Below are 15007 nucleotides of genomic sequence, written 5' to 3' on the forward strand. Positions count from 1 at the left end.
GCTTTCCAAGATATGCTTTAAATCGTATGTAAAAAGTATGGAAAATTCGGCGTTAAACTCAAACAATCTTTGGAACTACATAAAAAAATTAAACAATTCTCATTTCGAATATCCAAGTGCTATGCATCTAGATGGAAAATTAGTGAATGGCACTGAAAATATTGTAAACCTTTTTGCAAATTTCTTTAAGGAAGTGTATGATGAACCTATTCCAGATGATAAGATTCCAACCTTTACTTTTGATAAAACAATTACGCTTTCAAACTGTCAAATTAATATGTTGTCTTGTAAGAAGAGACTACTCTCTTTAGATGAAAATAAATCAGCAGGTCCTGATAATGTTCCGCCTATTTTTCTCAAAAAATGTGCCTCAGTTATAGCTGAACCTCTCACCACGTTTTTCAATAAACTATTGTCAATGGGATGTTTTCCCTCCAAATGGAAATTTAGCTATATAACTCCAATTTTTAAAAAGGGGGACGACTCAGATATTAAAAACTACCGTCCAATATGCATCCAATCAGTCATACCCAAACTTTTTGAGTCACTCATACTTGACCAAATTCAACATGATGTCTCAAATATAATAGACACTAAACAACACGGTTTTATAAAGGCGCGGTCAACTGCCACAAACCTAATGCTTTACCATAATTACATATCGGAAGCCTTTAATGATAAAAATCAAGTTGATAGTATATACACCGATTTTACTAAGGCTTTTGACAAAGTCTCTCACAAAATATTACTAAGTAAGCTGTATGGTTTGGGTTTTCGTGGAGCTATCCTTGATTGGTTTCGAGCCTATCTATCTGACAGGTATCTATATGTAAAAATCAAAAATGTAAAATCAGACTGTTTTTCTGCCTCTAGTGGTCTTCCACAAGGCAGTCACCTAGGGCCTGTTCTTTTTCTAATGTTCGTAAATGACATTACATCCTGTTTCCATGATGTCGAAGTTTTGCTTTTTGCGGACGATATTAAAATATTTAAAAAAATATCGGACATTAATCATTGTGAAACTCTGCAATCAAATATTAATAATTTGTATAATTGGTGTAAAAAAAATAATTTATTTCTTAATATTCAAAAATGCAAAATTATGACATTCTGCCGCAACAGAAATCCCATCGTTTTCACGTATAAAATAAATTCTTCACCTTTAGAAAAAGTTACAGAGATGACAGACTTAGGTATTCTTTTTGACGAAAAACTGAGTTTTATTAAACATATACAAAACATTACAAATAAGAGCATGAGAACCTTGGGATTTTTGCTGCGAACGATACGGGATTTTGAGTCTATAAACATAATGAAAACATTGTATATTGCCCTAGTGCGAAGTCAACTCGAGTATAACTCAGTTATATGGTCACCGCATTACAGGGTTCATGTTAAGGACATCGAAAGAGTTCAGCATAAATTTTTGCGTTTTATCAATTTTAAATTAAGTATACCGATTGAATACATAAATTACTCATACTTAAATGATTATTTAAACATCCAAACATTAGAAAACAGACGAAAATTAAATGACTTGCTTTTTTTGTTTAAAATAATAATGTCGATGTTCGATTGTTGTGAACTTATCAATTTGATTAATGTGCGAGTGCCTGGTCGAGTTACCCGATGTAATACTTTGTTCTACTGCGGTCCATCATCGACCAATTACAGCGCGAATTCGCCAGTAATGCGGATGCATGTACTCGCGAACCAATATGCTAACAACATCGATGTCTTTAGCGTGAGTCTTGTAAATTTTAAATATCAATGTATATGTTCCTTATCAAATAGAACTTAATATTCTGTTCATATTGTATTTTATAACATTATGTACCTAGCTGCTTTAAACCTTTAATTGTATTTCTTTAGCTTATTAAAAAAATAGAAATATATATATATTGCTTTAATTTTTTTAAAACCAACTTAACTTTAAAACACAGTTCTATATTTTATTACAGTATATTGTATTTTTTTAAATAATTTATGTTGTTAATACACTCATCTTTTTATTTTTATACCAACTATACTTCTTAACACTGTTCCTTTATTTTGTTCCTTTATTTTATTTCTTTATATTGTGTTTTTTTTTTTTTTTTTTTTAAATCTATGCTGTTTATATACTCATCTTCTTTTTTTATACCAACTTTACTTCTTAACACCGTTCTATCTTTTGTTGCTTTATATTGTATTTTTTAAATTTAATGTTGTTTATATACTTATATTTTGTAAAATTTTCATGTATGTAAAAGCCTTATGTGCGTGAAAAAATAATAAAATAATAAAATAATAAAATATAGGCACCTATTTACATATAATTGATTTTTTGTTTGACAACGAAGTTTAGAGTTTTAGTGATATTTAAAAAAATCCCATAAAAATCAAATTTATAAAAATAGAAGTCTTGCAGCTACTGAGCGCAACGATGCGCGACGCTTGGTATTCTACACCCCATTTACTAAATTTAGATAAATGATAGTTGATAACATTTACCTATTCAAGCTAGATTACTAATCGTCTTGCAGCTACAAAGTGCATAGGCGAGTGAAATTACAGCAACTTAAAATTATCAATAAATTTACAAAATAAACGCTGAGCAAGTGTTTATGCTAAAAAGTGATTATGATATACATTAGCTTAAAATGCAAAACCCTCTATACACCTTCATTATAGTTCTTGCACAACAAGCAACCCTTCCATGCACTGATTAAAGTATTTTATTTTAGCATCAATTGATAAAAAAAACTTACAAGAAAGGTCCCGCCTAAATAAAGGAAAATATTCCTAGCTAGTTGGGAGCTGAAACAATGAACTGTGCAGTGTAAAAACAGCGAAATAAATAAACAGCGTTAAAATAAAAATGTTAATTTAAATGTTTTTTTTTTGTTAATTTTGTGCTGTTAAAATGCAACTGACACATTGATTAAATATATAATAATTGCACAAAAAGCTTTTATAAAAATTATCCTAAGAGTCCCAATCAGAACTAGCTCCCTCCGTATATTCTTAAATCTTAATGTAACATCTGTAAAACAACCTTATGGAAAAGCTCTGTTACTGCACGCACACAAACATTGTTCTCTAAATTCCATAACTCCTTCCACAAATACAATAGTTACTGGATACTCCACCCTGATGCTCCAAAAACAATTAAAAATTAATCAAATTGCGGTCAAAGAGGATTGGCTTACTACTCGGTTAAAGTGTACAATTTACTTCCATTATCCATAAAGACAATAAGTAAGTACTCACAATATAAAATTGCTATTAAGAAATGGATAGTGGAGGTGGGTTGCACACGGATCGATGAGTGGATCAAGCCAAATAGGTAAAAATTTGTGTACTGTTTATGAAATTTGCTCTATAGGGCTATATAAATTGGTTATGTTTTTATGATTATTTAAGTTTATATTGCTTATTATGATAATGATAAAATTATGGTTAATTACCAAATGGTTATTTAGATTAATTACGTTTTTGTTTTATTATTATTTTAACTTTGTAAAATAACTCATTTAAGGCAAGTTTTACTTTTTGTAAAATGTTTCCTTTGGCACGAGGCACCCCAATGAGGGAACATTATTCTGTAGAAAAAAGAATACAAACATTGTAAAAGTATAAATAAATAAATAAAACGTTTAAATTCTGGAGTAAAGATGTTTCTTTGAAACAATGTAAAAAATCTCTTTCAAATTGTTTTTGATTAAAGTGTATTTTTATTTGACAGGATCCAAATACCAGTCGAACCTGAATGAAATTGGCAAATCTGAGCAAAAATCTAATGACGGCACAAAAACAGGTGGCAAATCAGATTGGGCAACTGGGTCAAGGAATACAAGTGGTAAGAAATGTTAACTATTTTATATTGTGTCAAATAACTAGAGGAAAAGATCTGGCCTTACAATTTATGTAACATTTGTTACGATTATTTGTTTTAGTTTCAAATTTTTTATTTGTGAATTTTACTAGGCTTAATAAATAAAAGATATATAAAGTACATAATAAAGCCAAAACATTTGCGTACATGAAGATTTTCAACTACATTTGGCGATAAAACCGCCAATGTACAAATAATATCTGTCCCCCAGTGGCAGACAAACGCAAATCCAAACGTCAAAATTTTCAGCAACAGCCTAAAGAATCTACTTTCTGTAAGTGATTTCTAATAATTCAGAACGTGCATTTGTATTTTTATTATCTCAATATATTGGTTCTTTCAATATTAGACTTCCATCCGTCTGCTTCTGAGGTACAGATATTATGTACAAAAAGTTTAATAAATACTCGTAAATACACATACGATTATAAATATTATTCTTATTCTCCTATGCGAGCTTGTGACGTCACTGCGACCTGTGCAGATCTTTTTTGATGGATTCCCGTGAAAAGTTCTCGCCTTCTAAGCCCAGGTTTATAAAAAGCCTGGCTACTGTGTGGAAGGCGAAATTTTACATTTTGCTTAATCTCTCCCTCCAAGCCCAGATCCCTAAAGTATTGGGCTGGTAGGGAGCGAGCTCTTTAACATCCTAAGGTTTAATCGGCGGCTCTCAGAGGATGAGGCTCCTTTTATGATGTAGAGCATCACATTCACATAGATTGTGCATAGGTGTTTCCTCATCTGCGTTGCAGAATCTACATCTAGAAGTTTCGGAAAAGTTCTTTCTAGTAAGGTGTTTGTTTAATCTGCAGAGCCTTGTGGGGGCTTTAGTGATAACCCTCACTTGATTTCGGCTGAGCTTTACCAGATCAAAAGCAAGCTTTGCGAGTTTCATTTTATAAGTTCCTTCGCATGATGCTGACCTGGTACTTTTTGCCAGAGCGTTACACTCAGTTTCCTGGCCCACAACCTAAGGCAACCCAGAGTAAGGTTCAAGGCTCATTGGGGCTGTCTCAGCTCCCAGCCATATACTTTAATATAAATAAATAGTTAAATAACAATAATAACAAAAAGTCATAAAAGTAGTAATATAAAATAGTAGTTATAGTAAATAAAATAAAATAAATTAAATAAAATAAGTCAACACATAGGTACTGGTACATTACCTTTATTACTTTTTTTTCTTGTGTTGAGCACACTTAATTTGCGTTTATGCTTGGAGTAATTTCAGCAGTCATAAAAGGACGTGCAAAGCCGTTCACGGCCAGTTTCCGCAAATTATCGTATTAGTTTAAAGTTCTTTGATTTTAAACAATTATTGGCCTTGGTTAAGTTGGCCACCATTTTATATTTATTTATAATTATACCAGTAAAGCATTTCAGTATTTTTTTTTAAAGTTATAATAAAACGTCAAGAATTCGAAACAAATCGATTATTCTATTTTATTTTAGCAAAAAACATGCAGTCCACACTACAACATCAACAAAAGTTTTATATGGTAATTTGTCCAGATAAATGTTGAATTGAATTGAGAAATACATAAAAAAATAAAATAAGCTAAATCAACTAATATGCACTCTTCTTTGCTATTAGATTATATAATGTATTTACAAATGATACGATGGACATAAGAAATTTAACCGATCACACCTTTAAAAAATACTCAAAAAAGAGAGTCATTGAAGAAGATGTGCTTGATTCCTTCAACTAAATTGGTAGTAAAATAAGTTTATTTTTGTTTTTATGAACTAAAATATTTTTTTATGGTGTATTTTTTATATGGCGTCAACAACAATCAGCGCGTAACTCAAATTTGACCACTCGAGAGAAAATTTATTTAAAAAGATACATTTGTGTGATTTCAGTAAAATTATCAATTTTTTAAACATTGAAGAAAATCTTATTTTGATTTACCTAAATGTTAAATATTTTTTGTCATATTTTTTATAGCCTTCAAAGTGGTATTCTTTTGATACAAACTTTTTATAGATGTAATTTTAATTTTTCAGGTATTGTAATTAAATACAATATCCACATGTGTTTTTCTTTATTACAGGTTCAGGATATCTCAAAAAAACCACAACGCTGGAAATATTTTTAGCAACACTGATTGGCCTCCTAACAAAGTTTACTCAGTTATAAAAAAATATTAAATGAACTCAAAAATGATTAAAATATTTGACTATTTGTATTTACTTTACCAAATAATTTTAAAATGTTTTTTTTGCGATATTGCGAAATATAAACGAAATATTCATTTTTGATTTTTTCACAGCTAAATTTGATTTTCATTTTAATTTAACTGACTGGCTGTGCAGTTTTTTCAAAACTTTTTTTTTATTTCTGACATTTAAAATGTTGTTAAAAATGTTATAGTTAAGGTAAAACTTTAATCAAATAACTTATATATAACTGTACGAATATACTTAAATGTAAACTATATATTTAAGTCACACAGGGTGAATTAACTTATATTTTATTCAATTGAAATATTTATTTCTTGAAACCCAGTAAGAACTTGAATTATTTTTATTTTCAACGCACAATTGCACGCAAATATAAGTCATTGAATTAACCATCTAACGTTTGTGTAGATTTATAGTAATTTAATATCAAGAAGTATGTCCTATCATATTCAAAATAAACTTTATCATATTTTTAATTATTATTGTTAAAATAATGGAATGACTTTGCATAGGTATAATATTATTATTGTCATTTATTGCCCCTTGCAAATATACGCTGGTTACGGGTGAAAAAATACCATGAATATTTATTGAAGTATTTTATTCCTGTAATATATTTGCCCTAAAGACACTCACTTATTTTTGCAACGGGCTATAGTGTAGATATTGAAGTAAGCGCCAAGTAATGTGGCTTTAAATAAATAAAAAGAATATATCAATTTTTTATTTATTTTAAACAATTTAATGCATCTATATCATTAAAAACAAATGTTTACTTATGAAAACAATCAAAATATTAAATTAATGAATACAGCGGTCAGTCTACAAAACAAATGTTCAATTATTTTAAAATTTTTAAAAAACGAAGGATTATCCCTACATTCAAACATATTTCTACTTTATACTGAGGCTGCGTTCATTATTTTATTTAAAAACTATGTTTTCAAATGCCAAAATTACTAACATATTAAAAATAATAAATGCGGGTTTTTATCGGTGTGTTACTATTTCATTATCACAGTTAACACACTTAAATTTATCGAAAACTATTGAAAGAACCTTTGTTTTTCTTTCACTACATCAAACTATTATAATTTTTATCTTTAGAAACCAGTATCTCTTGTAAATAAATCGTCATAAATACCATATTTTTAAGGTGAGACTGCATATAAATTAAACTTAACTTTTTTGAAAAGTTGCAGTGGTTAGCACTTATAGCGGCAAACATGATATCCTGGGTTACTATCCAGGCAAGTACCTAATGATAAAATCTATTGAAAATAATCTGTGCTTAATCTATAGCGTAGAAATTACCGCCTCGACTTTTGCAATGTTTTTAAACACCGCTAAATTATTAGACCCCATTATAGATTTTTTTTTATGAAGTTCGTTATTATCAATTATTTGATATTCAATCATCTTGTTTTGCCGCATTTTTTTATGAAATTTACACCTGCACCAATCTTCAAATCTCATATTTTCTTTTTACCAAAAGAGGTGTATATTTTCCATGCTGGGATCATCAGTTTTTTTAGACTATTACTCTCTAACTATGTATCGTAATGTGTATTGGTGATTTAGTTTTCTGTTTTTTCTTGTTTTTATGGATAACATGTTTTTTTTATCGTATTTATTTTATTTTATTATACTCGTATAAACATTGTAATTGGCTGTAATCTGCTGTAATGAACATGGAAACTTTAAATAAATAAACCAAATGAGAAAATTATTTTCAACTGTAACATTCATTTTATATTGATATTTTTTGCTGTTCAATATTAAAATTTAAGGAAAGACTTTTATTAATGGTAGAATAATTTTTTGGGTCATTAAGCCATTTTATTTTCCCGTTATTATATTTATCGTTATATTCATATAATTTTATTTTCATTCATATTTTTGTTTGTTAATTTTGCAGTTTGGAGTTCAAACCTGCTCATAAGCACATGAACGAGTGTATTTTTCAAAATGTAAAAGCCCGCTCGGGCGTTTTAATAAACGTCTGCAATACCTATTCCTTGCATCTACAGATAAAGAAAAATTGGAAATTTTTTTACTTTACATTTTTATAAGTTCGTTTAAAAAATGAGCTCCAATCTTAAGAGAATACGCGGCTTGACTTTGCTTCAAACAAACATATTCCTAAATTTTCTCTTTGGGTTATGGTCTAAGAGTAGTGATTTTTTTACATACTATAGATATCTACTATTGACGTATCTGCATTGTTTTGCTTTTTTGCTAAATTGTTTCCATCGCCCTTGAGGTGATTTTCACAAAAATTGCTCTATATAAATTATCCAACTATATATATATATCGGAGCTAAGACCACCAAAAACCCATAAACGGGCCCAGTTTTATCTGTCATCTTCGGACGTATGGTATACAAATATGATTAATAATTTAGAAATAAGAAAAATTGCTAACACAGAAAAATTAGTTTTTACACTCTTTCTCAAAAAAAACAAAAGCGTTTCAGTTTTGGGGTGCAAAAACAGGACAACAAAACGTCGATTTCATTTTGGCATAATTAGTTCGAGGTGCAGTTGGAGAGGCATCTTCAAGACAGTGACAAGAAAACAATGTTCAAATACAATATTTGAGTTTGTACAGATGTTTGTTATGACAGTCATTCAATTCCAGGTCGTAAACCTTGTAAATGCCTAGAATATCATATTTCCTTCTGAAGGGTATTCTCCATCCCTGTTGTAATTAGTTTCTTTTCAACTACCATTTTTTCAAAATTGTTTGGCACCACGTATCCTCTTAACAACAAATCTAATAACTGTGTTGTAAATACTCCCAACTACGAGGCATAGTTATAAACTACGTGAGGCCCTCAGTCTCAAAGATAGCCAAACGATTCCATACATATTTTCGAGAAAATTTCGAAAATCTGTAATAGCACTTTTTAATTGAAATATTAGCAAGAAACATTCTTTATTTGATAATATTTGGTATCATTAAGACTTTGAATAATAAACCTAAAGGTTTACATAACAAGAAACGCTATTTTTTAATTTAATTTTTAATTTTATTTATTGGGGATATCAACAGTAATACATGTAATACAAATATAACAAATAACATATACAGAGAATAAAACCAATGACAGATATCCACAGAAATACATTAAATACACGTACAATACATACTAGTGTGTTTGTGTGAGTGTAAGTGAGTGAGAGGGTGGGTGTGTGGGTGTTATATTGGAAAGAGGGTGTCAGGTATCGAAAATATAAATATATATAAAATATTAAGAAATAGAGATAAAATTTAATAAAATAAAATAAAACTTTATTATTGAAACTAAGTATAAGACAAAAAAGAATGTTTTAAGACGCGCATTTTAAATGTTATTTTTTTACAATCAAATGGATCAATAAGGGGAAAGTTCAAATTATATTCACTAGCAAAACGTATAAGTGGAGAGTGGAGTTTAAAAGTATTAAACATGCAGTTGGCCGCTTTTGATACTATTTTCAGCGTTTGGCGATCTTTAATACTGAGGGCCTCAAGTGCTCTTTTAAACTCTTCGGTAGATTTTCATTACATGTCGTTAGAATCTGTGTGACAAAAAATATAAATTTAATTTAATCTTAAGTATTCAACACGTCAATTAACAAAAAATATCCTGAATTTTTAGAGAGAGTATTTAACAACCGTAACACAAAAAAGAGAAAATGTGTGGGAGAGGAGAGCGAATCTTGCTGCATCGGAAGGTAATGATAATTTTTTTTAAAAAAAGAGCTTTTTAATATTTTTTTGCGGTTATTTTCGAACCATTATTTTTTATTTTATTTCGAACCGAGTTGAATGAGTTCCGTGGTAATATTGTGGACTCACGGGCCAAATAATAATAATAATGTTTGGATAATTTATATAGCGCCATTTTTGTGAAAATCACCTCAAGGGCGCTAGGTCGGAGGTTTGAATCCGACAGATCACAACTTGATTTCCATTTTTCCATCGCACGTTATATACGACTTTTAGAAAATGGTCAGAAAATTTGAATATATGAGTAAATCAAAAGAACTCAATTTTTATTTTATTTGGAAAAAAAATTTAAAAATTCAACTGTTTTAATTGAAATCTTGCCTATTAAACCCAGAACGTAGTGCACTTTCAATAAAGAGATCGATATCTCAACAAAGACGAAAGAAATATTATTCTAAAATAAAAAAAAACTTTATTTTTTGTGTTACGCATTTATTCTAATAAAATAAAATAAGTTTGAGGTGGAGGAATTATTAGGAAATGTGGAAATTTAGGCAAAGTCAACAGATGTCGCCCGTGAGAAAGCGTCAAACAATGGAAAATGGTGAATATATATTTATACTAGCGGACCCGACAGACGTTGATCTGCCCGAACGTTGGCTTGCCTGCTATTTATTACGTTAGAAAAAGACTTTTCACTGATAAGTCGGTATCTAGGTACTTCTTTGTGATTAAATTCCAAACTAAAAATTGTTAATATTCAAATATTTAATTTAAGTAGGTACCTAGGAACTTGTTTATGGTTACATTCATTCGAGGCATTCTTTTTACAAACGTCAAACTCCGGTCTTTTCACCAACAGAGGGGCGTACTTGTGTATGAATATGATTTTTAAGAATGTATTAAATGAAATATTATTTTAGTTTTACCAAAAATCCAGTAAAAAGAAATAAATGGGTAGAAATTGTAAGAAATTTAAGGAAAGAATCTGATTGAGATCTACAAAAAACAAATGTTGTTTGTAAACATTTAAAAATAACCTTTTTTTAAATACAAAAAAACAGCATACTTCCATTTTTTTGTAGATGCATTCTTTTCAAATGTAACCCTGGTAGATCGATGAATAAAACCTAAATGCTATTTACTTATTTTTTACACATAAGATTGAAGATTTTAATCTACAAACACGCACAGCGCAAAGATCTATATGTCTCTGAAAACCGCACGTAAATCGGTTTAGCCGTTCAGTGACATCACACGTACAGAGGAATTATATATATAAATATACATATTTGTTGCTTACTCGTATTTTTTGCCTAGCTTATTATGTACATGGCTTATATTTATTGCAATAGGTATGTTATTTCTAACTGCTCTAACTATTGTGCAATGATCTTGAGGTATTGTCGGTAGTGGTCTGGTTAAGGAACTTCTCCGCATTTGCTTATTGAAGAGGAAACCACAAACAACTCATTCAAGAGAAGCCGTTCTATTACAGACTTTAACAAGCCTTTCGTTCCACTTTGACAGTGTTCAGCATTCTGTGTCCTATTTTTATTTAATTCGACAATTACCTTTACTATTTTGAATAGAGCCATTAAGACTTGTCACTTCCATAAGTTATTTCAGTTGCGATATCTTCCGGGTCCTTATTCAGACTTTTATGTCGCGCCTCCAGCTGCATGCGCTCTAAGCTGAAAAGGGGACAGTGCATCAACAAATGAGAGACAACTTGATGTCTCATCATCACATGAACAGCTTTTGATGTCTGAGAGCTTAAAGCGGTTAAGATATCTCATAAAACCACGGTAACCGGTGAGGATTTGATTCAGTTCTTAGCCAACTTGTTAGTGAGTATTACGTGTGTAAAGCGATCACTTTCTTTACCTGAAACTCTTATTTAATTCCAGAATTGGTCCACAAACATTTAACGAACTAAATAATAGCTTTTCAGTAGTTTTGTATTGTTCTGATTTTTTCACGTTATTTTATGTGTTATATTTCTGTCTTGTAAATATTACTCATATTTAAAGTTAAGATAATATACGTACTGCAAAGAACAATTACTTATGTGTTACTGTAGACTAAACAATCATAAAATTGCTCGAGGTGTATTTAATCAAATATAATATAATGTATGTATATGACCGCATAACCTATATGAATGTTAGATCTGAAGAATGTTTATAAATAGGTAAAATATAAAATTTAAGTATAATGATTTAAATTTTTATCCAAATTATGTAATTATTTAATTAAAACAAAAAAAAAAATTTATGAAACAAAAATTAATTTGTATTTCAATTATACTTATTTTAATGCTTATTCAGAGATGTCTTTAAATTTTTACGGTCTTTTGTAATTTTAATTAAATTTTGGAATAAAATTGATAATTGTTACTAAATTCAGTCTTAATTCTGGATCTATTAATGTTGGCACTTTAGTACTTAAATGCTTACTAACTTCGATAAATTATTTTCGTTTTATGCAGAATACTACCATTTATAAAAAAACAAAAATACTAACTACCAACAAAATTATATTTGAATAAATATTAAGTGAGTGGATTTTTTACTATTGCCAGTTTGATGATTTATTAATTTACAATATACTTTAATTAATTAAATGGCCGTGTTCTGATTATTATTATTTGTGTTGTAATTATGAGAAATGAGCTTGTATGTACAGATATAAATTTTGCTTTGAAGAGAAATATAAAACTATACTAAAAAAATGTGTTTTTTTAATCTAGTACATAAACACATATTTTTTCTTCAAAACACCCAGGTTACCCTGAAGATTGTTCCTGGTAATGGTAGCCGAAACGTCAAACGAATCTAACTTACGTGGGATCACCCAAAAAAGATACACATTGAATTTATTTTGACATCGCATGCTACAGATTAATTAAAATGATTGACACAGGTGAGTTTTAAAATTTTATGGAACACAATTTCACTCACAAAGTTTTGCACTTCTGCTGGGAGAGTATTTCATGCCAAATGCAATGCAAATACACGTTCACCGTAGTAAGTGCGTTGGTTGCGTACAAAGTTCGTATTCCAAACGCAATTAAAGCGTGTTTTGGGTACTAAATACGCATTATAGCGCGCTGTAAATGCGTTCGGAATACCAGCCCAGGTACAATGACTTTTCCTATTGCTGTAAATATCTAATGTAAACGTAAAACGTCTGTAAGCTAGTTCATCAGGAATTTATAGTTATTGTAGATATTCCAGAGCCTCGATTATGATCGGAAGATAAAGACGTCATACTTTTAGCTTGAAGGTGTTGTTGAAATTCTGTCCTGCAATTACGAAGATATATTACCGACCCCCACCTTCAAGTTTTGGGTTGGTACATCGATATGAAACAAGGGGAAGCGTACGTTACGGTACACATATCTACGCACTTAAATGAGATTTCTTCAGTATGACGTCATAGTTGAAGACGAAATTCTCCTGACCGATTACTAAGATACGCTACCGATCCCCCCACCATCGTGTTTTGATGCAAGTACATCGGCTTGTATCGACGGGTCTAGAACTCCTCGATACATTTATCTACGTATTAAAAGAGACAAAAATTTTGTTCTACCGAGCAATTTTTCCTTTTATTACGATATACTTAATTTTTTAATCGTTTCAAGGTTGTCACTTTTTTTCTCAAAAGCCCATTCAAAATATGAGAGAAAAAAAAGTAAATTTTGAAATCGAATTAAATTTGACATATGTAATTGTCAGTTTCCAAAACGAGTGGCTAGATGCAAAAATAATCTTGCTTTATTCTATCCTATTAACATATAAGAGTATCTAGGCGTAAGAATATTGTCACTACAATAAAATAATTCAAAATTATATTTTTTCCTTCTGTTTTATTATCTTCCGGAGTGTATGTATTGATACGTTCGAGGAGCCGGCTTTGTAATCGCTGGTTAGATAAAGACAGACGATTGGTAAGCATACCGTTTTGGTAAATGTCAAAAGTTATAAAAAAATCATGTTCAAGCAAGCATTTTTTGCTTGAATAAGGACTCATTGGATATAATCACTTTGAAGTGAGCACTTTTTATCACAGAAGCCTATTTGGAATATAAATGAGAACAATTTTCAATTTTAACGACGTAAGGAACGCAGACTAAATTGTTGCAGTCATTCATTGGTTTGTTTCAATCATATGATGTCGATATGGCAAGTAGGTAGAACATACCGAGGTAGATACAAATAATACAGAAGTCAAGTTTACCAGCTCGATATGTACAGATGAAGATAGCTCTCATAATTAAGGCCCAGAGCAGAGTTGTACAGAAACTTAATATAAGCCAATAGAGTTTGTAGTCCACCCTCTGAGGAGAGCGTAGCCAGTGAAATTTTTAAATAAAGTGGATAGTGGAAAAGAATTCAAAACTAAGTCTCGCTGCGGCGTTTACAAAATACAGATTTCCATTTATTATCCACACTATTCAGAGTTATATTAGCAATCGCATTAACTGCTACAGTTCGCAACTTTATGAATGTACAACATAAAAAAATACTGTAAGTAAAATATGTATACAAACACAAGTAAATGAATAAAAAAAACGGGTGGATAAAAACTACATCAAGTCTTAAATAGAATTTGAATCCTGGGGGGCAATTACGAACGCTATCTTTATTGGCACATATCGAGACTGTATAAAGTAAAATCGATATGTATCTACACATCACTTTAATTATAAGAACGTATGTACATATTGTGTATATTTGTATGAAAATTTAAAGTATCTTCGTTGGTAACCTATATAAATAAACACGTTCAGAAATATATTCATTTTATATTTTTCATACAGAAAACTTAATTTTACTTTGTAGGTAAAATTGATGGCATAAGCAAAAATCGCCTACCATACTTTAGATCTATAAAAATCCCTACATTATTTAAGGTAAGTAGAGATTTTATTTACCTCCCTGAGAAGATTTGACGTTTAACCATCGTTGTGGCCATAAATGAAGCAAAGTGTAGTCACATGCAATCCTACGGTATAAATTTTCTCTACTCCAACGGAAAGATTCAGAATAGCACCCCTGGTTTATGTGGTGATGAAATATTTCACGGTTCTTGGACTGGCGCATAAAACGTAAAACTGGTTACGTCATAAATGATGAAGGCAGATTTAATTTGGTGTGCTAATGACAAACTTACGATGAAAGTAATGTTCCATACAATGAAGAAGGTAAGCAATTATCGGA

At 30.1% G+C, this 15007-nt stretch overlaps 1 protein-coding gene across 1 annotated transcript in view; it reads left to right on the plus strand.

Annotated features, from left to right (window-relative positions):
• The window catches only part of LOC148278942 (lachesin-like), a 90828-nt gene extending 84681 nt beyond the window's left edge, over positions 1-6147 (plus strand). The window contains exons 8-9 of the mRNA XM_088230681.1: positions 3728-3841; positions 5935-6147. Coding sequence (XP_088086807.1) covers positions 3728-3841; positions 5935-6020 — 200 coding nt within the window. The 3' untranslated portion in view covers positions 6021-6147. The remainder of the gene's footprint in view (positions 1-3727; positions 3842-5934) is intronic.
• Positions 6148-15007: the final 8860 nt, after the last annotated feature.

This window comes from Micrasema longulum, unplaced genomic scaffold (genome assembly GCF_059751315.1).
Source record: "Micrasema longulum isolate JH-2025_06_02 unplaced genomic scaffold, ASM5975131v1 h1tg000806l, whole genome shotgun sequence".
In the NCBI taxonomy this organism is placed as follows: domain Eukaryota; kingdom Metazoa; phylum Arthropoda; class Insecta; order Trichoptera; family Brachycentridae; genus Micrasema; species Micrasema longulum.